The sequence below is a fragment of the Triticum urartu genome, chromosome 2A (genome assembly GCF_056163025.1).
Source record: "Triticum urartu cultivar PI428250 chromosome 2A, HENAU_Tu73, whole genome shotgun sequence".
In the NCBI taxonomy this organism is placed as follows: domain Eukaryota; kingdom Viridiplantae; phylum Streptophyta; class Magnoliopsida; order Poales; family Poaceae; genus Triticum; species Triticum urartu.
Window position 1 is genome coordinate 110,848,629 of NC_141874.1, and position 24,815 is coordinate 110,873,443.

The 24,815-nt window shown below is 47.0% G+C and overlaps 4 protein-coding genes across 4 annotated transcripts; 2 read left to right on the forward strand and 2 right to left on the reverse strand.

The window, feature by feature from the left end:
* The first annotated feature begins 8,253 nt into the window (after positions 1-8,253).
* Positions 8,254-9,033, forward strand: LOC125527746 (NADH-ubiquinone oxidoreductase 20.9 kDa subunit). The gene is made up of 2 exons (XM_048692265.2): positions 8,254-8,549; positions 8,647-9,033. Exons 1-2 carry the CDS (start codon positions 8,396-8,398, stop codon positions 8,799-8,801), a joined length of 309 nt encoding a protein of 102 aa, XP_048548222.1. The 5' UTR covers positions 8,254-8,395; the 3' UTR covers positions 8,802-9,033.
* Positions 9,034-13,014: 3,981 nt separating this feature from the next.
* Positions 13,015-14,402, reverse strand: LOC125527747 (uncharacterized). The gene has a single exon (XM_048692266.2). The coding sequence runs from the start codon at positions 14,275-14,277 to the stop codon at positions 13,015-13,017; it is 1,263 nt and encodes a 420-aa protein (XP_048548223.2). The 5' UTR covers positions 14,278-14,402.
* A 1,319-nt stretch (positions 14,403-15,721) lies between these two features.
* LOC147984154 (uncharacterized) lies at positions 15,722-19,355 on the forward strand. Its single transcript, XM_087539693.1, has 3 exons — positions 15,722-15,925; positions 16,498-16,593; positions 18,980-19,355. The coding sequence occupies exons 1-3, from the start codon at positions 15,821-15,823 to the stop codon at positions 19,178-19,180; spliced, it is 402 nt and encodes a 133-aa protein (XP_087395819.1). The 5' UTR covers positions 15,722-15,820; the 3' UTR covers positions 19,181-19,355.
* Positions 19,356-20,716: 1,361 nt separating this feature from the next.
* LOC147984155 (uncharacterized) lies at positions 20,717-24,551 on the reverse strand. The gene is made up of 5 exons (XM_087539694.1): positions 24,300-24,551; positions 23,498-23,587; positions 23,332-23,402; positions 22,995-23,103; positions 20,717-20,770 (listed from the first exon to the last, which is right to left on the reverse strand). Exons 1-5 carry the CDS (start codon positions 24,549-24,551, stop codon positions 20,717-20,719), a joined length of 576 nt encoding a protein of 191 aa, XP_087395820.1.
* Positions 24,552-24,815: the final 264 nt, after the last annotated feature.

Sequence of the window (24,815 nt, forward strand, 5' to 3'; positions counted from 1 at the left end):
TTTAACTGAACTATCACGTAGTTATCAAAACGTGTATGTCAGATGTTCGCAACATCCACAGACAACGTTCGAGGTTCAGCACACTGAGCGGTGCATTAAGGACATAAGCCTTCTAAGAAGCAATGAGGACAATCCTCAGTCTACGGACCTAGTCCGCATAATTGCTACTATCAACTTTCAACTAATTTTTCTCTAGGAACATATCTAAACAGTAGAACTGAAACGCGAGCTACGACATAATTTGCAAAATCCTTTTTGACTAGTTCAGGATAATTAAGTTCATCGTATGAACTCCCACTTAGATAGACATCCCTCTAGTCATCTAAGCGATTACATGATCCGAGTGAACTAGGCCGTGTCCGATTAACACGTGAGACGGACTAGTCAACGTCGGTGAACATCTTCATGTTGATCGTATCTTCTATACGACTCATGCTCGACCTTTCGGTCTCTGTGTTCCGAGGCCATGTCTTCACATGCTAGGCTCGTCAAGTTAACCCTAAGTGTTTTTGCATGTGTAAATCTTGCTTACACCCGTTGTATGTGAATGAAAGGATCTATCACACCCGATTAACACGTGATGCTTCGAAGCGACGAACTGTAGCAACGGTGCACAGTTAGGGGAGAACACTTCTTGAAATTTTAATGAGGGATCACCTTATTTACTACCGTCGTACTAAGCAAATAAGATGTATAAATATGATAAACATCATATGCAATCAAATAATAGTGACATGATATGGCCAATATCATATAGCTCCTTTGATCTCCATCTTGGGGCTCCATGATCATCTTGTCACCGGTATGACACCATGATCTCCATCATCATGATCTCCATCATCGTGTCTTCTTGAAGTTGTCTCGTCATCGACATGCAAGTCGTGATTCCCTTGACAAGAACATGATCAATCTCATACATTACATATAACATTCATCACATCCTTTTGGCCATATCACATCACATAGCATACCCTGCAAAAACAAGTTAGACGTCCTCTAATTGTTGTTTGCATGTTTTACGTGGCTGCTATGGGTTTCTAGCAAGAACGTTTCTTACCTACGCAAAGACCACAACGTGATATGCCAATTGCTATTTACCCTTCATAAGGACCCTGTTCATCGAATCCGATCCGACTAAAGTGGGAGAGACAGACACCCGCCAGCCACCTTATGCAACTAGTGCATGTTTGTCGGTGGAACCGGTCTCACGTAAGAGTACGTGTAAGGTTGGTCCGGACCGCTTCATCCCACGATGCCTCCGAATCAAGATAAGACTAGTAACGGCAAGCATATTGAACAAAATCAACGCCCACAACTACTTTGTGTTCTACTCGTGCATAGAATCTACGCAATAGACCTAGCTCATGATGCCACTGTTGGGGAACGTAGCAGAAATTCAAAATTTTCCTACGTATCACCAAGATCTATCTATGGAGAAACCAGCAACGAGGGGAAGGAGAGTGCATCTACATACCCTTGTAGATCGCTAAGCGGAAGCGTTCAAGTGAACGGGGTTGATGGAGTCGTACTCGTCGTGATTCAAATCACCGATGATCAAGTGCCGAACGCACGGCACCTCCGCGTTCAACACACGTACAGCCCGGAGACGTCTCCCATGCCTTGATCCAGCAAGGGGAGAGGGAGAGGTTGATGAAGATCCAGCAACACGACGGCGTGGTGGTGGATGCAGGGCGTCACAGTAGCAGGGCTTCGCCTATACTACGAGGGAGAGACGTAACGGGGAGAGAGGGAGGCGCCAGGGGCTGGTGTGTGAAGTTCCTCCTCTCCCCCACTATATATAGGAGGGCCAAGGGGGGTGGTGCGCCAGCCTAGGAGATCCAATCTCCTAGGTGCGGCTGCCCAAGGGAGGTTTCCCTCCCCCCCAAGGCACCTAGAGGTGCCTTCCACTAGTGGGACTCCTCCCATATGGAAACCCTAGGCGCATGGGCCTATAGGGGCTGGTGCCCTTGGCCCATATAGGCCAAGGCGCACCCCTTACAGCCCATGTGGCCCCCCGGGACAGGTGGCCCCACCCGGTGGTCCCCCGGGACCCTTCCGGTGGTCCCGGTACAATACCGATAACCCCGAAACTTGTCCCGATGGCCGAAACAGCACTTCCTATATATAATTCTTTACCTCCGGACCATTCCGGAACTCCTCGTGACGTCCGGGATCTCATCCGGGACTCCGAACAATATTCGGGTTACTGCATACACATATATCTTCATAACCCTAGCGTCACCGAACCTTAAGTGTGTAGACCCTACGGGTTCGGGAGACATGCAGACATGACCGAGACGTTCTCCGGTCAATAACCAACAGCGGGATCTGGATACCCATGATGGCTCCCACATGTTCCACGATGATCTCATCGGATGAACCACGATGTCAAGGACTTAATCAATCCCGTATACAATTCCCTTTGTCTAGCGGTATGTTACTTGCCCGAGATTCGATCGTCGGTATCCTTATACCTTGTTCAATCTCGTTACCGGCAAGTCTCTTTACTCGTTCCGTAACACATCATCCCGTGATCAACTCCTTGGTCACATTGCGCATATGATGATGTCCTACCGAGTGGGCCCAGAGATACCTCTCCGCTTACACGGAGTGACAAATCCCAGTCTCGATTCGTGCCAACCCAACAGACACTTTCGGAGATACCTGTAATGCACCTTTATAGTCACCCAGTTACGTTGTGACGTTTGATACACCCAAAGCACTCCTACGGTATCCGGGAGTTGCACAATCTCATGGTCTAAGGAAATGATACTTGACATTAGAAAAGCTTTAGCATACGAACTGTACGATCTTTGTGCTAGGCTTAGGATTGGGTCTTGTCCATCACATCATTCTCCTAATGATGTGATCCCGTTATCAACGACATCCAATGTCCATGGTTAGGAAACCGTAACCATCTATTGATCAACGAGCTAGTCAACTAGAGGCTTACTAGGGACATATTATGGTCTATGTATTCACACGTGTATTACGATTTCCGGATAATACAGTTATAGCATGAATAAAGACAATTATCATGAACAAGGAAATATAATAATAACTAATTTATTATTGCCTCTAGGGCATATTTCCAACAGTGTGTACGTAGCCGAGAACTCGTGTGAAATCCCTTCTTCGTCAAGAAAGGTGTCCACATTTGCGTTCTTGAACTCCGTTCCGTTGTCACTCCGAACCTTCTTGATCTTCACATCAAACTGATTTTGGGCCTTCCTAGCGAAGTTTCTGAAGATCTTCTGGACCTGCGACTTGTCATTAAGAAAGAACACCCACGTAAATCTTGAAAAATCATCAACTATAACTAGACCAAAGGAATTTCCACCGAGACTCTTGTAGGCGTTGGGACCAAAAAGATCCATGTGAAGTAGCTCCAGTGGCCTCCTTGTGGTCATGATGTTCTTCACGGGATGTCTTCCTCCAACCTGTTTACCTGCTTGACAAGCACTGCAAAGTCTATCCTTATCAAATATGACATCGTTGACTCCAAGGATATGATTTCCTTTAATAAGCTTGTCAAGGTTTCTCATGCCAACGTGACCTAGTCGTCTATGCCACAACCAACCTTTTGAGGATTTAGCAACAAAGCAAGTTTTAGGTTGTGCCTTTTTAGAGAAATCGACAATGTAAAGATCACCTCTACGCATACCCGTAAAGACCATTTTATGATTGTCTCGACGAAATACTTGGCAATCTACCTTAGTAAATAGGACATTCAAACCGAAATCAGCAAGTCTAGATACTGAAAGTAAGTTGTAGCCAAGAGATTCAACGAGCATGACATTTTGAATGGAACTATCATGTGAGATGGCCACCTTACCAAGGCCAACCACTTTACCCTTTGAATTATCACCAAAGGTGACATATTTTCGAGGGCCGTCATTTTCAGCAAGCTCACGAAACATCTCTTCATCTCCGGTCATATGATCAGTACATCCACTATCAAGAATCCATTCCTTTACTCCTGATTCATATCCCCGAAGATTTTCCATAAGACCAAAATGTCTCATTGCATCATCCAGATCGAAGTCACTATCATCATCATCATCATCATCATAATATTCATGTTCATCATGATCCTGTGACTCATCATTTCCTAGAGAGGGTAATTCATTAGATAAATGATCATCAAAGTGGTCACTTTTATGAATTCTTATAGCTTTGAATATGCTATCATTAATGACTCCAACATCTCCTTTAGCATGCTTAAGATTGGTAAGTTCAAATAGATATTTACCGAAACTAGGATCACTAGAATTCATCTTACTCAAGGCAATAGATTTATGGAAAATTTCATCCAAAGTTTTCAAGGAATGATCAGGAAATCGTTCCTCAAGAAATTTCCATATAGTATAGGCAAAATTTTGAGTAGGAAAACTAGCAATCAAGTTTTTGGGCAATCCTCTAATGATGAGCTCAATAGTTCTAAGATTGCGAATCATGTCAATATCTTCATCTAGGGTAGGATGCAAAGGATCAATATGAAGTGCACAAGGGCTAGCAATATACTTGTTCAAATGATATTGATTGAAGATTACAAGCATCTCATTTTTCCACTCATGAAAATACTTTCCATCAAGAATAGGCACTCTATGTCTAAGACTCCCTAGAGTAGACACATCCATCTTCCTCCAATGGTGATTAAACCAAGGCAATGAAGACCAATGCTCTGATACCACTTGTAGGATCTAGAAGTAGATGTGTCTAGAGGGGGGTGATTAGACACTTAATGCTAAAGTTGCAATTTTTAAGCTTTTTCGGTTTAAGTGGAGTTTAGGTACAATTTCAACACACACAATACATATCAAGCAAGCATGCAAAGAGTATATGAGCAGCGGAATGTAAAGCATGCAACTTGCAAGAATATAAAGGGAAGGGTTTGGAGAGATCAAACGCAATTTGAGACACGGATGTTTTTCCCGTGGTTCGGATAGGTGGTGCTATCCTACATCCACGTTGATGGAGACTTCAACCCACAAAGGGTAACGGTTGCGCGAGTCCACACAGGGCTCCACCCACAAAGGGTAACGGTTGCGCGAGTCCACACAGGGCTCCACCCACGAAGGGTCCACGAAGAAGCAACCACCCACAAAGGATCCACGAAGAAGCAACCTTGTCTATCCCACCATGGCCATCGCCCACACAGGACTTGCCTCACTAGCGGTAGATCTTCACAAAGTAGGCAATCTCCTTGCCCTTACAAACTCCTTGGTTCAACTCCACAATCTTGTCGGAGGCTCCCAAGTGACACCTAGCCAATCTAGGAGACACCACTCTCCAAGAAGTAACAAATGGTGTGTAGGTAATGAACTCCTTGCTCTTGTGCTTCAAATGATAGTCTCCCCAACACTCAACTCTCTCTCATAGGATTTGGATTTGGTGGAAAGAAGATTTGAGTGGAAAGCAACTTGGGAAGGCTAGAGATCAAGATTCATATGGTAGGAATGGAATATCTTGGTCTCAACACATGAGTAGGTGGTTCTCTCTCAGAACATACGAGTTGGAATGGTGTATGTGTTCTGATAGCTCTCTCTCCGAATGAAGAGGAGGTGGAGGGGTATATATAGCCTCCACACAAAATCCAACTGTTACACACAGTTTTCTAATCTCGGTGGGACTGAATCAACAAACTCGGTCGGACCAAAAATGTAAACCTAGTGACCGTTAGAGATTTCGATGGGACCGACTGGATCAACTCGGTGGGACCGATGTGCTAGGGTTAGGGTAAAATCCAAAACTCGGTTTGACCGATTACTCAAACTCGGTGGGACCGATTTGGGTAATAAGTGAGACTGAGATTTGGCCAAGCAAAACTCGGTGGAACCGATTGCATATTTCGGTGGGACCGAGAATATTGCAATGGGTAACAGAGAGTTTGCAAGCCCATCTCGGTGAGACCGAGATCCCATCGGTGAGACCGAACTGATTAGGGTTTGGCAGTGGCTTATGACAAGTGAAACTCGGTGGCGCCGGATAGGAAGAATCGGTAGGACCGAGTTTGGCTTAGGGTTTAGGTCATATGTGGAAGTGGGAAAGTAGCTGAGGGTTTTGAAGCATATCACTAAGCACATGAAGCAAGAGGCTCATTAAGCAACACCTCATCCCTCCTTGATAGTATTGGCTTTTCCTAAAGACTCAATGTGATCTTGGATCACTAAAATGTAAAATGATGAGTCTTGAGCTTGAAGCTTTAGCCAATCCTTTGTCCTTAGCATCTTGAAGGAGTTCCCACAACCTTTAGTCCATGCCACTCCATTGTTGAACTTATCTGAAACATGCTAGATCGAAATGTTAGTCCAACAAAAGATATGTTGTCATCAATTATCAAAACCACCTAGGGAGCACTTGTGCTTTCACTAGCATCATTGGTGGGCGTGTGGAGGCGTGTCTCCGACGGATTTGTTTTTGGTGGATATGCTCGGATCTGTTCGTCGTTCGTCTCCGTTCATGTGTTTTCAGGTTGAATCCTTTTGATCTACACTCTTCATCCGCGGCGCTTGTTGTTCTGATGCGTTGGTTCTATGGGGCCTTAGCACGATTACTTCTCGATTATCTACCATAATAAGGTTTGCCGGCTCCGGTAAGGGAGGGGTGATGACAGCGACGCGTCTTCGGCTCGCTTCAGTGCTTGTAATCGTTGCTAGATGGTCTACGGATCTGAATGTAATTTTTAATTATTTCTAGTATTCATTGTACTACCATGATTGAAGATGAGTAGATTGAAAGTTTTTTCCGAGAAAATGTAGAGAGCATTTTGGGTCAAAATTTAAGAAACTTCTAGAAGGTCAAGAGACAATTTTTACTAGGTTTGAGAACACTCTTGAAGGTATTCTGAACATTTTTTCTGTTGTTTATTTTCTTCTCCTTTTTTAAAAAAATTTATATAGTTTTTTAAAAATTGGATTTTCAAAATTTGTTCCTTTTTATTAAAAATATGTTCTTGTTTTTCAAATAATGTTAAAAAAATTAGTGCACATTATTCTAAAAAAGTACCAATTCCCAAAAATTATAAAAATCAAGTTATGTTCTATTTTCAAGAAAAATGTTAAAAATTTCAAAGTTTGTTCATGATTTCCAAAAAATGTTATTAATTTCAAAAATTGTTCGGAAATTCATAAATTATCCAGATTCTCAATTTTTTTGAATGAAAGGGGGTTGCCCCCCCTGCCCCATTTTATTGAAGCAGACCGCAACCAGTTCACAGACTACAAAGTTTTAGGCATCGATTTCCATACAGAGCATCTAACTCAAAAGATAAAGGCTACAGCCAACAGAACAGACCCTGTCTCGGACACAAACTTGCCAACATTGAAAGTCCCAGAGAACCAACAAGGAAACAGGAAAACGAAGAAGAGCGGGGTCCAAGTCAGATCTTCAGTCCATCATCCTCTCCAGCGTCCTGATTACTCAGTTGGTCTCCCCCGGCCTCATCTCCAAGCGATCCGGAGGAGTTCCCCACGCCGCTTGTCCAACAATAGGATGCATCGTTGCAGTAGGGTTGCTTGCCCATCGTCAGAGAGAACTTTCCACTGGCGTAAATAACGGCTTAGTTTCGCAAGAATGCATTTCACACTTCTCCATTTGCGTCCCTGAAAACAAAATTCATTTCTCAGCTTCCACAAGCTCCGCAAGGTAGCAGTTGTTGTCAGATTCAAAACAGCCTTTTCTTTATGTATATGCTAGAAGGACATAACTCTTTCAAAACAAGATATGCTGTCAATATTAAAAATTTCTGCAACAAGGTTTCAAATTTGCTGGGCCACCACACAGTCAAACAGCAGGTGTTGAACGGTTTCAGGCTCAGAGCAAAATAAACAGGAAGGATCTTCCACTTCCCTTCTCTTCGCAAGATTATCTCTAGTAAGTATCTTATTATGAATACAAAGCCATAGGAAGATATGAATGTTTTGTGGACATAGGATTTTTCACATTTTTGTACTAACACTAGAAGCTACCCCATCAAAATTGATCTGTTTGTAAAAAGATTTAACTGAGAAAGTCCCACTAGGTTCTAGCCCCCAAATGGGGGTGTCCACTTCATCTGAAAACAATTTTTATTCGATTTTCCCAAAACCATGTTTGAAAAGCGAGGCGAGAGAGGCTTCGTAGACTCTACAAGTAGTTTTTTTAGGTGTTTCCGACGAGTAGTAAGTAGGCCGGGCCGAACGTCACTTACAAAGAAGTGTAAACAAGCCGGCCAGGCTTGCTTTCAGAACTTGGGCTGCATCAAGCCCGGCCCATTGTCACACACAGCGCCCCCACTACTCTCCGTCTCTCCCAGTGAGAGAGCCCGAGAGCCACACCTGAATCTCGACCTCCTCCTCCCAGCGACCAAATCTGCCGCCGCGCCGCCCGCCGGAAGGAACGAATCGAGCCCGCGATGAACACCGACATCACCGCGTCAGTGAAGCCGGAGTACCCGGTGGTGGATCGGAACCCGGCCTTCACCAAGGTCGTCGGCAACTTCTCCGCGCTCGACTACATGCGCCTCTCCACCATCTCCGCCGTCTCCGTCACCGTCGGCTACCTCTCCGGTACGCCCTCCTAGCCCCTAACCTTCTCCCCGTACGGCCGTCCTCTTCCCTTCGCTACCGGAGGCTCAAATCCGCGTTCTTGGGGGTGTGCTCGCAGGGATCAAGCCGGGGATCCGCGGGCCGTCGATGGTGACGGGGGGCCTCATCGGGGTCCTGGGAGGGTTCATGTACGCCTACCAGAACTCCGCCGGACGCCTCATGGGGTTCTTCCCCAACGAATCCGAGGTCGCGCGCTACAAGTACAAGCTGTAGTGGTAGGAGGCGCCATTTCTCCTCGTCTCTCTACCGCAAATGTTACATCTTTGCTTTTATCTTTCTCTAATCTCGTGTGAGCAATGTGTGGTCTTGGTGTAATAAATGGGGTGCCTTGCTGCACAGTAGTGAGGAATTCATGCTATGATTTTACTCGTTTTGTTATGACCTGGTCATAATTTGGTCGCCATTTTGGTAAACTTATGGAATGGGGAACTTTTGTATTATGAAATGGCTTATAGTGTCTCTAGATTAAGTAGTGTGATTTTCTTTTACCTCACACTGGCTAGCTGTGGCGTAAGTCTGTCCAAAGAGGTTTCTAGAGAAATTTCTTTATCGAGAGTTACCTGGTGCTAAGCTGTTATGGCCTAGATGTGGTGTGAATATTGGTGCACATGCATCTCTAGAGAATCTGGGAAAATGAAGTTAGATTGCAGGTTTAGGCAGCACTTGAACACACATATTCATGAATGCTTACAGCCCCAGGGAATAAATAAGTTTTGCTGGCTGTTAACTTGATCCACATAATGAGTTGATAATAATTGTACTCCCTTCCTTCATATTTTTTTGTTGCATAAAAAATGATGTCATTTGATTCGTATTCCAAATACACCCTCTGTTCCTGAATATAAGACGTTTTGGCGGTTACTCCCTCCGTCCCACAATATAAGATGTTTAGAGAGTAACTGCCAAAACATCTTACATTAGTGAGCATAGGTAGTACTTATTTGTGGTTATGCTTTTCTATCACAAAAGTTACATACTTAAGTGTTATTCAAAGACTTGTCCTAATGAAACCTAATATGCAAGGTATTTTGGAACAGAGGTAGTATTTGGCAAGTGTGCATCTATACATTTTGAATTAATATGAAATAAAGTTGATTATTCATCTTACTTCCATTCATCATTGTGCTTGGTTGGATACGCAATGCTTGAAGGTATCATAGGAATGAATATATCTGATTATTTGTAGAAAATATGCTAAACTCATACTCCCTCTGTCCCAAAATAAGTGTCTCAACTTTATACTAACTTTAGTACAAAGTTGTACTAAGCTTGAGACACTTATTTTGGGACGGAGGGAGTATTAAAATGGATACTGCTGTGAAATAGGGAATCCTATTGCTAAAATGGAAAAAAAAATTGGGCAACTAGTAGGAGCTCTGCCTTTTAATTAAGTAGAAGAAGAATTCGCCAGTTAAAAGAAAAACTGGCTTCTCTCATTTAGGGATTGTGATTTTGTCTACCTGTAGTGGTAACTATGTTGGTCAGGCTGGCTTGTTGAGGTGAAAGTTCGTCAAAGATTGTCTGGATGATTCTTTTATATTTTTGTGGGGAATTACCTGGTATTACATTACGGTCCATATGTTAGTTGCAATTTGTCAGTTTAGTGCATATGTATCTCAAAAGAATCTTGGAAAGGGAGATACATGGCTGGTTTTAAGGAGCGCCTGATCACATAGGAAGTCCATTGATACTTACTAACCTCGGAAATTGATAAGTTATGGTGCTAAAAAAATCTGATCTGCCTGACAATAGTTGTATCAACGAGTGCACTTCCGTACATTTAGTTGGTATCAAATAGAGTGGTCATTCTCGATCTTATTCACCTTCATCGCCTGAAACTCAATTGGAATCCAGTAATAAATTTGAAATTCCTGGCCACTTGATATTATTCAACACAATCACTTGTTGCTTGGTCGGAATCCACTAAAAACATTAAAAGTACAGGTCACTGCATTGGGTGAGATTTTGGTCAACTTATCTATTTGAGTAGGAATGGATGATCCTAATGTAAAATTTGGAAGTTGTGTTAAAATGGATTTTAGCCTGGTTTTTGCGGTACATAGCTTTATAGTCAAGATGTGGCCATGTGGGTGGTGCACCTAAAAGGAACCTAGTGAAATGAAGACATATCTTAAGGTTTAACGAGCACTGGAGCACGCAGAAAGTTCATCGATGCTTACTAACCTAGGAAACAACTTGAGCCACCTGGTGATAATGCTATTGTCAAGTGTGGTGTGTACATTTTTTGTTAATACGAAATACAGTTGATTATTCTCTTGGATGTTCCCCCCGAGCAATGTTTTTGGAAGCTGATCAGCTGTTTTGCAGATATAAGAATGATCTGCAATTATAGTATTTAAGAATATATTTGATGAATAGTGTAATTAAGCACTTGTTGTCAACCATTTTCTAGTATAATTTTTTCAGGGATAGTTCGATATCACATACTCCCTCCGGTCCTTTTTAGTTCGCATATAAGATTTGTCTGAAGTCAAACATTGTAAACTTTGACCAAGTTTATAGAAAAAAATACCAACATTCAGAATGTGAAATCAACAACATTAGATGCGTCATAACTTTAGCTTTCATATTGTATAAATTTAGCATTGTAGATGTTAATATTTTTTCATATAAATATGGTCAAACTTTACGAAATTTGACTTCAGACAATCGTTATATGCAGAGTAAAAAGGACCGGTGGGAGTACCAAGTTGCAGTTTTATCGAAATATATATTGTGGGAGTGGTTTCATTCATGTTTGGTCTAATGTTTGCTCTGCCCTGCAAGGGAAACTAGACACACTGAGAAGTGATGTTGGAACTTGCAACAGCCTGAACTCACGGGTAGGCTGTGCAACGTCTAAAAGATATAACCATGATTTGCGATGAGTATGGGTTTCGCCGTACGGTCATATGTGATGTCCATCTGGGAACACAGTAAGATCTAAGATGCCCATTCTTGCAAAAGAAACAGTTTGTTGTAGGATTATGTTTGAGAGAAGTGCATATTACACCCCTCAACTCTAGCCCTAGTCTAATATACACCCTCAACTCCAATACCATCTACTTTACACCCCCCAACTCTCAAAACCAGGCGGAATTCAACCCTCCCCTCCCCGTTGACCGGTTTTAACCCAGTTGACCGGTTTTGACATGTTGATTGGGTGAACAGTAACAAAAAATCAAAAAATATTTTGGTTTTTCCAATGAGTGAACAGTAAATTCAAAAAAAAAGTTGGAAATAAAATTCAACAAGCAGTTTCGATTTTTTACTTGGTGAATAGTAAATTCCAAAAATACCTTTTTCCAAAAAAACCGAATTATTTTTGCGTGGACGATTTTTCAGCGCGTGATGTCTGTGACAATTTTCAGCTTGTTTGGACATTTCAGTGGTCTCTCAACAAAAAAAAATATATCAGCCCGAACTGTTAACTGTTTCATGCAAATATAATTCAGAAAAAAAATTCCCTTAATTTTTTTCCTGAAATTTACTGTTCACCCGGACAAAAAATCAACATTTTAAAAAATCAAAATTATTTTTAATTATTTATTTAGAACTTTTTAAAATTTTACTGTTCAGCCGGTGAAAAAACGTAATTTTTTTAAAAATATATTTCTTTTGAATTTACTGTTCACCCAGTCAACAGGTCAAAACCGGTCACCGGGGAGGGAAGGGTTGAATTCCGCCTGGTTTTGAGAGTTGGGGGGTGTAAATTAGATGGTATTGGAGTTGGGGGTTGTATATTAGACTAGGGCTAGAGTTGAGGGGTGTAATATGCACTTCTCTCATTATGTTTTGATTGAATATCAGACATAGCTATATTGTTGGTGACTTGGCGTTTGATGCTATTCCTTTCTGCGGTGTGCATGCATTTGCTTATTATCGTGGAGAACTGACCTTACATTAGCCATGTGAGTATTCATGTTTCATGCTCTTAGTATTCATATTTATTTCTCTTGAGATAATATCAGACCATATATTCGTTTCAAGTTCATATGAGATTCATCCACTGGAAGATCAGCTTGAGATTACTAAGTCGTTTATGCATATGCAGTAATTGCAATGACCTTTCGGTTTATTTACCTTCCTGTGAATTCAGTCGCTAGGGATTGTATGGCTGGATGTGAAATAAACAAAACTTTGAGATTGTTTCATCTCGGTTGATTAGTTCCCACCTGATCTACATTGGTTTTGCACTTCTTTATCCTTGTGTCTATGTTTTCACTGACAAAAAAATTTAGTTAGTCAAATGCAGTTATAGGAGTAGGCAAAAACTGCGGCATCATATCCCAGGGACACTTGGGTAAATAATGAGTATCACTAATTGATTGTTTCTGCATTGTTCTGTTGCTCTTACCAAGCCCTAGAATACGTAAACAAAATCCAGCTCTACCACGCCTGATGGAAAGCCACCAGGTGAGGGTTCTCAATATTCAACGGGGAAGAACCACGTCGGAAACCGCGGGCTATCCCACGGCAGGGGCACCGGCGCCGATGACTCCGGCAGCAACGGCGTGATAGTTTTACGTCTCATGTCGAACACGCCGGAGTCCCCGAGCGAGCCATCACCGGGCTTCCTCCCAAGGTACTGGCGTCGCAGGAAGTAGACACAATCTTCTCGAGCTCCGTCACCGGCGGGGACAGACTTGGAGCACCGTGCGCACACGAAGATCGCCCGGCCACCCAGGCCGTCGACCTTCTTCCACCGGCCAACGCGCGGCCTGCCGTCTCCCAGCTCCGCCTCGAACACGTCCAGCCGCTGCGTCCGCTCCATGCGCCTGTAACCACCCGGCCCGTCCGCGGCCGATCTCACGCACCGCCTCGCCATGCTCTCCAGCGCGTCCCATCTCACCCATCGCCTCACCATCAGCAGCCTGCCGTCGGACTCGACGAGGTACAGCCGGGCCACGCTGTCGGGAAATCTTTTCTGAATCCTGTAGCGTATGTAACGAGAACTGTCGTGGGAGTCGTGTGCCCGACTGGCTTCTATCAGCGGGACGCCGCCTACCACGTCGGGCCTGGCTCCTGCCGAGGTCGGCTTCTGGAGGCGGCCATTGCCGAGCTCGAAGCCGAGGAGCTCCTCGTTGTGGGAGAGGCCGTAGATCTTCCCTTGAAACAGAGCGATGTCGATGATGGAGAACTCGCTCAGCACCAGGCAGGAGTTGACCTCGCCGCCCGGGCGGCGGGTCGAGACGACGACCCTGCAGTCGCTGGTGAGGACGGCGATCACGGGGAGCGCCGCCGAGGGCGCGGAGACCACCACCTTCTCGACGCCCGTCCTGTACTTCCCGTCGTGGGGGTCGACCTTGTAGTACCGCAGGAGGGCGGCGAGCTCGGGCTGCGGGGTCATGGCGCCGGAGAAGGCGTCCATCAGGGAGCACCGGCCGTCGTCGTGCATGACGAAGAGCATGTTCTCGCCGGCGCTGTAGCGGCCGGCGGCGTCGTCCGGCAGGCGCACGCGGTGCGCCGTGTTGTTGGCCGCGTCCAGCAGGGTGCCGTCGCCGAAGAGGATCCAGGGGAGCTGCACGGGGGGCGGCGGCTGATGCCTGGCGCTCGAGCGCCACGCGCGGCAGACGGCGCGGAGGCGGACGCGGTCGGCGAGGGACGGGAGGCGGTGGAGGACGACGCCGAGGAGATCCGGCGGCAGGTCCGGCCACCCGGATCGGCTCTGGCTTTTGGGAGGCGCCATACGATATGCTTATGTAGGATTGTGAATCCTAGACGGAGGAGTCGGGATTGGGACTCGGCTGGGCGTCTCTCGGATAATGGATCCGACGAACTCAGTCCACCGAGAACTCGCCGCATCCAACGACGGCGAGTAGTTTCCGAGCACAACGACGAAGGCGAAGAAGCAAGGGGTAGGTACTATATATATGCTACAACTACAGGAAACTAGCGGATACATAACGGTGACCTCCCTCAAAAAAATATTAATAACGGTGACTGCATCTAAAACTAGCACGAGATGGCACCAGGAAGCCGTGTTTACTTCCAGCAACCAAAGTCAATTGCGGGAGCTCTTTTTTTTTTAACATCAGTACAGACACAAACGCTCATATACACGCACATACACTCATCCTTATGAACGCACATACGCACACGCTATCCCTATAAGCACCTTCACAAGACTGAGCTGGCATATCATCTTGAGATTTACGAAGTCGCCGTAGGCGCCTCGTCATCTACGGAAACGTCTCCTCCCACTGAATGTGCATCGCCGGAAATCTTGAAATAAATCCATGAATAAATGCGAGCATCAGGATTTGAACCCTGTCTACATTTTAATTGTCTTTGGCATAGTTAAAAAAGGCACACTTAAGCGAGGGCTTAAGTGCGCCTAAGCTCCAGGCGATAGCAAAACGTCTAGCGTATAATTATGCATAAGCATGCGCTTTGATCAGTAAGACGGTAGCAAAACACATAATTAAGGTCTAGCGCTTTTTAAACTATGGCATTTGGTTATTATTCGGTTGTAGTGTGTATCGACGCTTCTGATTTGTATCAAAAAAAAAATATGTTTGCTTAAGACTTTGCCACACCTTAATTTTTTTTCGTCCTTCGACTTTGGTCCCATTAGAGGAACTACACTCGCTACACGTGTGCCCTTTTGGTACGAAAAGGCCTATATTTTTACATGTGAGAGTAAATTAACATATCCGTGACGCACTTCATAACTGTCGTGAAGCAAACCGGGTGTGCCGGCCCTCTGTGGCTAACGATGGCCTGACGCACATCATACCTGCCGACGTTCGCGTACTTGGAGTAGTCACGCGGATCGTGATATTTGGTCATCCCAGCTAACTGTCTTGCTTGTCTCAAAAAAAAAAAAGCTAGCTGTCTTGCCTGCTCGGCGGGTGGGTACGGACGTTGCCTGGTCTGATAGATGGTCCGAGGAGCTCAGTGTTTCGGCGGTGGGGGCTGCATGTCTCTTGTGTGAAAACTGGGGTTCGTCTTCGAGCTGCCTGTGTCACTGGGTGGAGCGGCTCGACCGCGTCGACGTTCTGAAACTCAGGTGCGTGCATTGCCCGTTCTGGAACCCCACGGGCAAGGCAGTTGTCGGAGGCCTCGAGGCCGGCCGAAGGGGGCGTCGTTGCATTGCCGCGCCTCCTCTATCTCCCATCGGCCATAGGAGAGGGAAGGTGTACTCTGTCCACGATCGCAGACCCCAGCCCCTCAATCCACAGCCGCCGGGACCTCCATCGCCCCTGAACGCGACAACCGCGGTGTCGGCTATGCTCCGATCTGCCACCGGATTCGCGCTCCGGCGCCAGGCGCCGGCCCCTCGTTTCTCCAGCCACGGCGGCGGCAGCATCCCCGGATGCAGCTGCACCACCAGGGTGGGTACCTCTACTTTCTCCATGTGGATTTTCTAGGCAGGTGGGTGTGCAGGTTGGATTAGGTTGCAAGATTAAGATTTATCCGTCGAGTCCACATGCTATTATGTCGAATCAAATTACTATATTTTTCTGTTATAGTAAGATGGCACAGTTTCCTGTATGACAACGAGCCTCCAGATCATCAATTCTGAAACCAGGAGTTAAGGTGACCGAGTGGCATGGAAAATTTGCTGATTGGGTGGTGGTGGTTGTATTCCTGTGCATTAGTGTAGTGTCTATTGCATTTTCGTGTTGGATTATCTGCAGACTGGGCTTACAAGCTGTTAAGCTGCAGCGCTCAAGAACTTTTTTCCGTTTGCTTCGCGCGTCATGGGTCCCCCAGGGCTTGTGGACTGTGGTCACTGTAAAATATGGTCTATGGGGCTCCATTTAGCCTCTGAAACAAGCTGCATTCAAGCGTGTTCGGCTATATATGGTCTTTGCTCTACTAAATTGTAGTTTTCAGCTTGTTTGATACTGTATCAAGTAAAACAAGCAAGTTTAATGATTAATTCAACTACTCTGGTTTACAGCGGATGTACTCTGGTGGCATGAATGAATCCAAGAGCACGATGGCTGATGACATCAAGAGAACAATCGCCTCGTTTTGTGAAAAAACCGGCTGGTACGTACACCATCCTTGTTTCTTGTTAAATGCAATACAGTGTCTTGTTATCTGAGCTGGGACAACAATTCGTAGAGATCCTGGCTAGAAAGTCTTGGGTATTGAGAATCCTGCGCCCTTTTCTCGGCTTCTATTCGTGGTTTCATGGTGGGAAGTTAGTTTTATTTTCCTTTTTATGATTCTTATTTGAGAAAAGTATATTTTTCGTCCCTCAACTTTTGGTGAAGTCTAGACTTGGTCCCTCAACTATAAAACCAGACAACTTGCACCCCCAACTCTTAAAACCGGACAAGTTTCATCCCTTGTTTTCTGCTGTCCCGGTATAGGTGCTGGCTCAGCGTGTTTTTGACCTGTCTTCATCCACATGGCGCTATTTTTCTCTCATATGTTGCTCTTCTTCCTCCTTACTACCCGGGCATTCCATCGAACATTTGGCGCACGCCTGCTCCCATGCTCAAGGCCGTCGGTGGTCTTGTATGGCTCTTATACTGCTAGCCGGAACCATGCTACAATGCTTCGAAATACACATCACCAGCATAACCGTTGCCGCTCTCGGTGCTCCATCTGGACACGGTCTCGCCGCTGCTAGTCGCCCTCTTGCCGCTGGTCCGCACATAGTCGTGGGGCCTTCTCTTACTTCAGCAAACGCGTCGGCAGACTCGCGGTTCTGCGTTATGTACTCGAGTACATTGCACGGAACGTCGGCGACAATGACCATGACCATGCTGCTTTCGCCACCGTCTGTAGGCTGCACCGCCGCGCGTCGAGCGCTACTGGCGCACGGCTCAATCGCCACTCCCTTCAACATGAACATGGACGACACGTTTTTGTGGGCATGCATCAACTCGTGCAACTGGTGACATGCGTACGTGTGCTACTCGTGTGTTCTGGCCAGAATGAATCGAGCGATAAAGGTTCTGTACGTGCGTGTCTATGGCGGATGGGTGAATCAATCAGCTAGAGGTGAGCAATCATCCAGAGCAACGCGCGACCGAGCCTGGTTGGTGAGCACCAGCACCCGTCGTTGATGACCGTGCCATGATCGTTCACGCCATGCTCACCGTACTTCGCATGCTTGTGTAGCCTCCATGCTTCGCGCTGTCGCGCGAGCTGCGCCCCGCCATGGCCAATCTGCAAGCAACAGCCATCTGTTGTCCTGCTGGCCACCATGCCGTTGGCTGCTCCCCTGAACACCGGCGCGCCGAGCCTACCACCTCAACGCTACCGTGGTCTCGCCGCAGCTCTCGTGCCGCCAGAGACCGTCCATTCCACGAGGTGCCCCAGGCCGGCAAACTGGTCACAAAGCCAATGTGGTCCATCCCGGCAACGAGCAGGTCGAGCAACGGCGATCTCCCATCTCCTGGCGCCGCGCTCACGCTGTTGAGATCACCACCACTGATAGCTTGCTCCTCGCTGCGCTCCCTGCCCGCAGACGCCGCGTGAGAGAGCGGTGGAGTAGAGAGAGAGAGAGACAGGAACCGGGACAGGTCAATTTTGGGGTCTTCTTTGCCAGGTTGGCATGGACAGGTCAAAACCGGGGTGAGTCATCATCAAAACTGGTCAAAATCAAGATTAGGGACAAAACTTGCCCGGTTTCAAGAGTTGGGGGTGTAATTTATCCGGTTTCGTAGTTGATGGACTAAATCTAAACTTCGCCCAGAGTTGAGGGACGAAAAGTATACTTTTCTCTTCTTATTTTGTGAAATGTAAGGAAGACGGCAGGGAAAAACTCATTTGTGGCAAATGATCATTGTAGAACAGTTACCTAGAGAGGGATTCATGAATACAAGGGTGAAGAACAGAGCAATAGCACTGTAGACTCAATATTTCTGTTCCCTTATCTCCTATATTGCTGCCATCAGTATATCTTTTGTTCATAGTTGTATAGATGGTGCAATGCCTTGCCATCAGTATATCTTTCCTTGGCTCTATATAGCCACAGCTACCTTGCAAAGTATTTATTTACTAGCATAACAGCCGTGCTTTGCTATGGAACCACACAAGTGATTCAGTCGCGTGGGATTAGTAGCATATAATAAGCAAAACTGAATAAGCAATGCACGTGCAACACTGCACCTGCGTAACTGTGGCAGAGATGAGAGCACCATTGCAAGATATGATTTTCTTCTCTTCGAATTGGATGGTTCTCATGGATTTTAGATGGATGAGGGATTTTGGGGTTATCTTCACTAGTACAGATATTTTGTTCATTCTTTATTAGTGTATTTTATGCTTTAGTTATCTTCACTTTATGTTAATATATTTGCTTGTTCACAATATTTTCTGGATCTCTTGACGTTTGAATTATTATTTGTGTGTGCGAGGGAGGGGGGAGGGGGGTGGCATCCTTATTTGAAGTGTACCAGTAGGCTGCACCGCCGCGCGTCGAGCGTCGAGCGCTACTGGCGCACGGCTCAATCGCCATCCTGTTGTTTGGCTGCATTGCCGGTACCTTAATGTGTACGTACAAGTACAATGCGACAGGAGCGGGAATACTAGGATACAGATTTGATGAAGTGAGAAAGGAACGGGAGGCGATGAAGCAGAGGGAGGAGGCGGACAAAAACAATATTGATATTTCATTCTGCTGATCTCTTTGCATACCCGAAATGTAAGCCACACATGAGAAAGGCCGAAAGGCCACACTTGTTCAGAAAAGGGATATGATAAAGCTGTGAATTCTTCTAGGCTCTAGCTTATGTATATTTCTAAAAAAAATGTACTTATTTGAAGCTGGAAGACGTGGTGATGCTTATTTGTTGTTTTGATCCTTTTCACCCTGCCATCAGTATATCTTTTGTTCATAATTGTACAGATGGTGCATGCATGGAAGATTTTTTTTTCATGCAACCATATGTTGTAGGTACAAAGTCTTAACTTGAAATTTGTTAACATGCCATGCCATATCTTTCCTGATTGTAACTTCGATATGGCATGCTTTTATCAGTGCGTATAATTTATACCATTATAAACACTACCTAATTCTTTTGTTGGTTGCTTCGTGCTGTTCTTTCTATGCCCTCGTGTGCCTGGATTTTCAACAAGAATTTGTGTCAGATAGGGAGCTTTGTATGGATGATTCACCGAGTGCCTAGGGATGTTTATTTAGAATCACAGAGATACTGCTGGTTTCGTACCGCTATTCCAGTATTTAAGGTGCACTTCCTTAATAAAGAAGAATAAAAAGAGTGAGGTTGTGTTGAATTAACGGCTTGTATGGTCTTAATATAAAACACACACTTTTTATCATGCAAAATCCAGATCTTCAGACTTGTAATGGCATATACTTTTACAACACCAAATACTTCTGCACTTTTGTGATTCCTAGCACAGATTGGGGCGAAACATGACCTACCATTAACTCCCTCGATAGAAAGATCAACTGTTCAACTCCGGTTTGAAATCCGTGAGTGAATCTTCCGTGGCTTCTTCTACAAATGAGTGCTCCGTTTTCCTTTCCGTTCGCCGGTTAAACTAAGGGGAAGACCATTAAGGTTCATGATATAATCAGTTCATCATATGCATGAAAATACTCGCGGACAAAAAGACCAACATTCCTTCGTCAAATTCTGCAGTTATGTGTATTTCCTGATGCCTACAGTTTCTGAATTCTGGGACATGGTTCCACAGTTTATATGTTCTACTGACATGTTTATACCTAAATCGGCTAATGTACATCGAATGGCGCATAGTTTGTATTGGGCCACTAAACAAGGAAAATAATGCAAACCCCCAGCTTGGGTTGCACAAAAACCATCTGCCGCACTTCTGTTTTGGAATCAGCATCACTTTCTGAATCCTCCCTGCGTATTAGCCATATATCCTCAGCGTGCATGCTCCATGTCCTCATCAGAAAGACTTCCCTATCAGCACCTCAACACAAATACTCCCCTGGCAGATCAGTAGAGTTATTAGCACCCAATTTATTATCAGGAACAGGGTTGGTTTGACAACTGAACACATGGCTGTCAGATAGTTTAATACTAGCACTTCAAGGAGGAACAGCTTTGCCCTTGAAGTGGCTATAAAAAATCACTAGAAAGCAGTGTGATTTGCCGAGAGAGACGGAGAGGGCGAAAGTTACCTAGCTGAACAACGCTCTATCACATCCTTAAGCTTGATTTTGTTCAAACTGCAAATCCAGCTAACCAAAGCAGACTTTTCATCACTTTTCCCTGCATCTGTCAGTGAAGTCATATGCATCAGCAAACAACATGGTTGTGGTAACTGGTAAGCAATCAACGACAGGGAAGGCATGGACAAACAAAAGACTACCAGTTACTGAGGGCATCTCCATCCGCGTTCCCAGGAAGGCCTCCCCAGGCGATTTTTTCACGCCGGCGCCAAAAAAACGGCCCAGCCGCGTCCCCAGGAGCCCGATTTTCGCCGGCCTGAGGCGGACCCAGACCGAACCCGGCGCGCTGGGGGACGTCCGGGCGAACTGTTTTGGCGCGAAACAGCCGCGGGCCCGCCGCATCAGCGACACGGCGCCTCGTCTTCCCAACGGCCTCGGTTCCCGCGGGAAATCAATGCCAAGGCTGCCGCCGGTCAGCCTTGCCATTGATTCCTCACGGGCGGCGCGTCACGGGACGGCGCGCCGACACCTCCCCTCCCTCGCATGCGTACACACGGGTGCGGCGCGGCTATATAGCCGGTGGCCTGCACTCGCCTGTGCCCACACCAGCCCCGCCCCTCGCCGCCGCCCAGCTCCTCCCTCTCCCTACCTCTCCCGAGCGCCGCCGCCCAGCCCCTCCCTCTATCTCTCTACCTCTCCCGAGCCCGTCGCCATGGCGGAACGCTACCCCGGAGACGAGGCGGCAGCCAACGGCTTCGGCCGCCGTTCGCTCCGCGAACAGGAGTCCTGGCTCCTGTTCCAGGCGAACATCTCGGCGCCGCCGGACATGCGCGCCGGGCCGACGGGGTGGAGGCTCAACGCCGGGGGAGTGCCCATTCCCCCGTTGCCCGACGCCGTGGCGAAGCCGAAGTACTTCGCCGAGGAAGTCGAGGTCGTGCGCGCCTCCCTCACCGACACCCAACTCTCCCTCCCCCAGTACGCCGCCGACAACCACGCGGCTTGGGCGGCGTATTTCGAGCGCCGCCAGCAGCAGCGCTTGGCATCCATCAACGGCGCGCCGGTGGTTGGCGGCCGGCAGAATAGCGAGGGGCGCCACCTGTGGTAAGGCGTCCCCGGCCGCACACTCGAGGGCGTGCTGAAGTACCTCGAGGGCGGCAACGACTCGCCTTTGGCGTACCCGGCGAGGGCGGCCGCCCCGGCGCAGCACCAACGCGCCGGGCCATGGGCGCCAAGGACGTTCGCGTCCTCCTCCTCTTCTTCCTCCTCCCGATTTTCATCGCACTCCTCCGGCACTCCGGCCCTGCTCGGCGTCAAGGCCGAGCCCACGGCGGAGACGCCGCTCGGCCGGCGCACTCGCATCGCCGGCATCGTCATCAACGAGGGCGGCCGGCGCGCCTACTCGTCGGCTCCTCCTCCGCGCTTCGTCAAGCCAAAGACGGAGCCGGGGCTCGCGCCGGTGAAGAAGGAGCCGGCCGCGCCGGTGACGACGGAGCTCGACGACGATGACGCGGCCCTAGAATGGGCGCGCAGGGACTCCATAGCGATGGAGAAGGAGCGCCTGGAGAAGGCGAGGGAGCGCCAGCGCGCCGCCCTGCTTCGCTTCGCGGAGCGTCGACGCGGCCGCGACGAAGGCGGAGTCGTCGTCATCTGCGACAGCGACCAGTCCGCCATGGCGACGCCGGGCAGGTGTCCAGCAGGGGCGCCCGCGTCAAGGAGGAGAAGGCCGACGACGACGATGGCGGCGACGGCGGCGACTTCAGCCAGTTTTTCCTTTAGATTAGTTTATGTATATGTGATATGTAATGAAAATCCGCGAACTTCGCCGAAATGTGCCGAAATTTATCGTGTTTGGCCGAAATTTATCGTATTTGGCCGAATTTTATCATGTTTAAGCCGAACTTCGCCGAACTTCTTTTATTTTAAAACGTGCCTGGGAGCGGCCCTGGGGCCGGCGGCTGGGGACCAACTCGCCTCCAGGCCCAAGTTTTGCGCCGGCTCACCCCAGGCGGCGATTTTAGGCGCCCTGGGGGGCCAACGGCTGGAGATGCCCTGAGACCCCAACCAAAGACATGCCAGGCGGGAGATGGTGTTCTGGGAGCTGCAAGGCAAAGCAACATACTATGAAATACTCCACGTAGGCCAGAGTGTGGCATGATGTAACACACGTCTCAAGGTTCTTTGCGGGTATGGATGGTTTAAGAAAATAAAACAGTGCCAACAGAGGCCATGCAATCGAAGGGGCACATCACCATTTTACTCATTTTGAGGTATTTCAGGAAAAGCGATATGCTGAACATAATGGACCAGGAACTCAATTATATATACAGTACCTTGTAGCATTGGATGTAATTTGTTTGACTGAATGCATTTCGCGGCACGAGCTTCCCATGTCCGTTTTCAGCCAGGGAAAGTAGCCATGGTAGACTCATATCTCTGAATCTGACACAAGTATAAATAAACAGTTCAAAGATAATTTCGTCAGTACTTAGGTTGTTGGTAAAGGGTCTATCCAAATTGTGAATACACAAACCACAGACATCACAAAACGGTGTCAAAGAGGATAGTTCAAAATGTTAGGCTGACTTGAATTCAAGAATCAAGAACAGTTTAAAGTGAAAAGTGACACCAATTACGAGCTCAGTCACAAAAGCATGGGTTCCCAACTACCTGCTGTCATATCTTTCAAGTGTAAGCTTCAGTTGTTCCAGAGCATATCGCTTGATTTTCGCACCAAGAATCTTCCATGTTAAGATGGTAAAATGTTATATCACAAATTCACAATTACCCGGAAGGATGGTAGATAAAATAGATGAAACAAAATTAGATGGCATACCAGCTTTACAGAAATATTGCATGTTGAATCAACTATCGAGAAAGCCCTAAGGAAGTCAGCACCAAGGTCTCCACCAGACAAAAAAAGTGCCTAAGACAGTCACACACAACAATTGTCAGCAATCTGTTACTTAGCAGTTGTTAGGTCTTTTGTTTTTTAGCTTTTTCCGCATCATACTTTGAAGTAGCAACATGGCAACTATACGGTGTGCCCTTTTAGTTTACTAGTGCATAAACGGTAAACCGATAGACCAAGTGCTAAGCTTTGCAGGGTAACTGAATAAGTACAGCTCAGCCGTGAAGCACTATTCGATTCTTAGCCATAAGAGTGGGCAGGTTGAAAGTGTGTAGTGTAGATATAGTTACTTTCATTGAACACAAACATGGCAAAAAAATACACAATACTACTTCCCATTATAACCAAATTGAGTACTGCCATCTTATTCTAGATGCCCCGATTCTAGTACCGGTGTGGCTACCCTAGAAATGTAATATCCTCTGTGCGTGATCCATGACTCCATATATGTGCCAAAATATGAAGGTAACCACTGCAGCTACATATTAGGATACAAAATACTATTGGGCCCTTTAGCTCTTATCATCTTCAAACTAATTCCCTACATTTTTCGCAATTTGTTTTTAGGAAAGTTCACTACAGCAGCTGACAAAATATCTGTAACAGAACACAATATTTATACCATGATCTGAATATCATATTGATTCTAAAACTACAGAATGCATATCTCTGGTTCCTGCTGGTACTTGCAGATATGATAATAGCAGAAACATTGCAGTTAGGATACCTGAAGCTGTAGGTCCGAAGGGACGCCTCTTCTGATGAGCAGAGGGTTACCACCCCCGCCCTGGCCATCGCCGTCGTTGATCTCTTGTCCCAGCACTTCGCCGAGGGCGTCCAGGAGTCCTCTGCCTTCTGCGCCGTGCATCCCGCCCCCTTCCCCAGGATCGGGCCCACCAATGTCGTCGCCGCCGCCGACATTCCAGCCGCGGGCGCGGCGCCAGAACAAGTACAGGAGAAAAGCTGCGACCAAGCCCATGGCGGCGAACTTCCCGTAGGTGAACACGGACGAGTTTCTCCATGCGCGAAGCACCGCCTCGGGCGGAGCTGTCGGTTATGGAGGCGGAGTGGGCACCGGAGGTGGAGGCGGAGGAGGTGTCGGGGATGGAGGCGGAGGAGGTGGAGTGGGAACCGGAGGTGGCGGGGGTGGCGCGGGGTCTGCCACAGGAGTCGCGGGGGGCAGATTGAGGGTCAGGAACTCGTACCCTAGGGCCTCGCCGTCGTCGAAGATGACCAGCGGCGG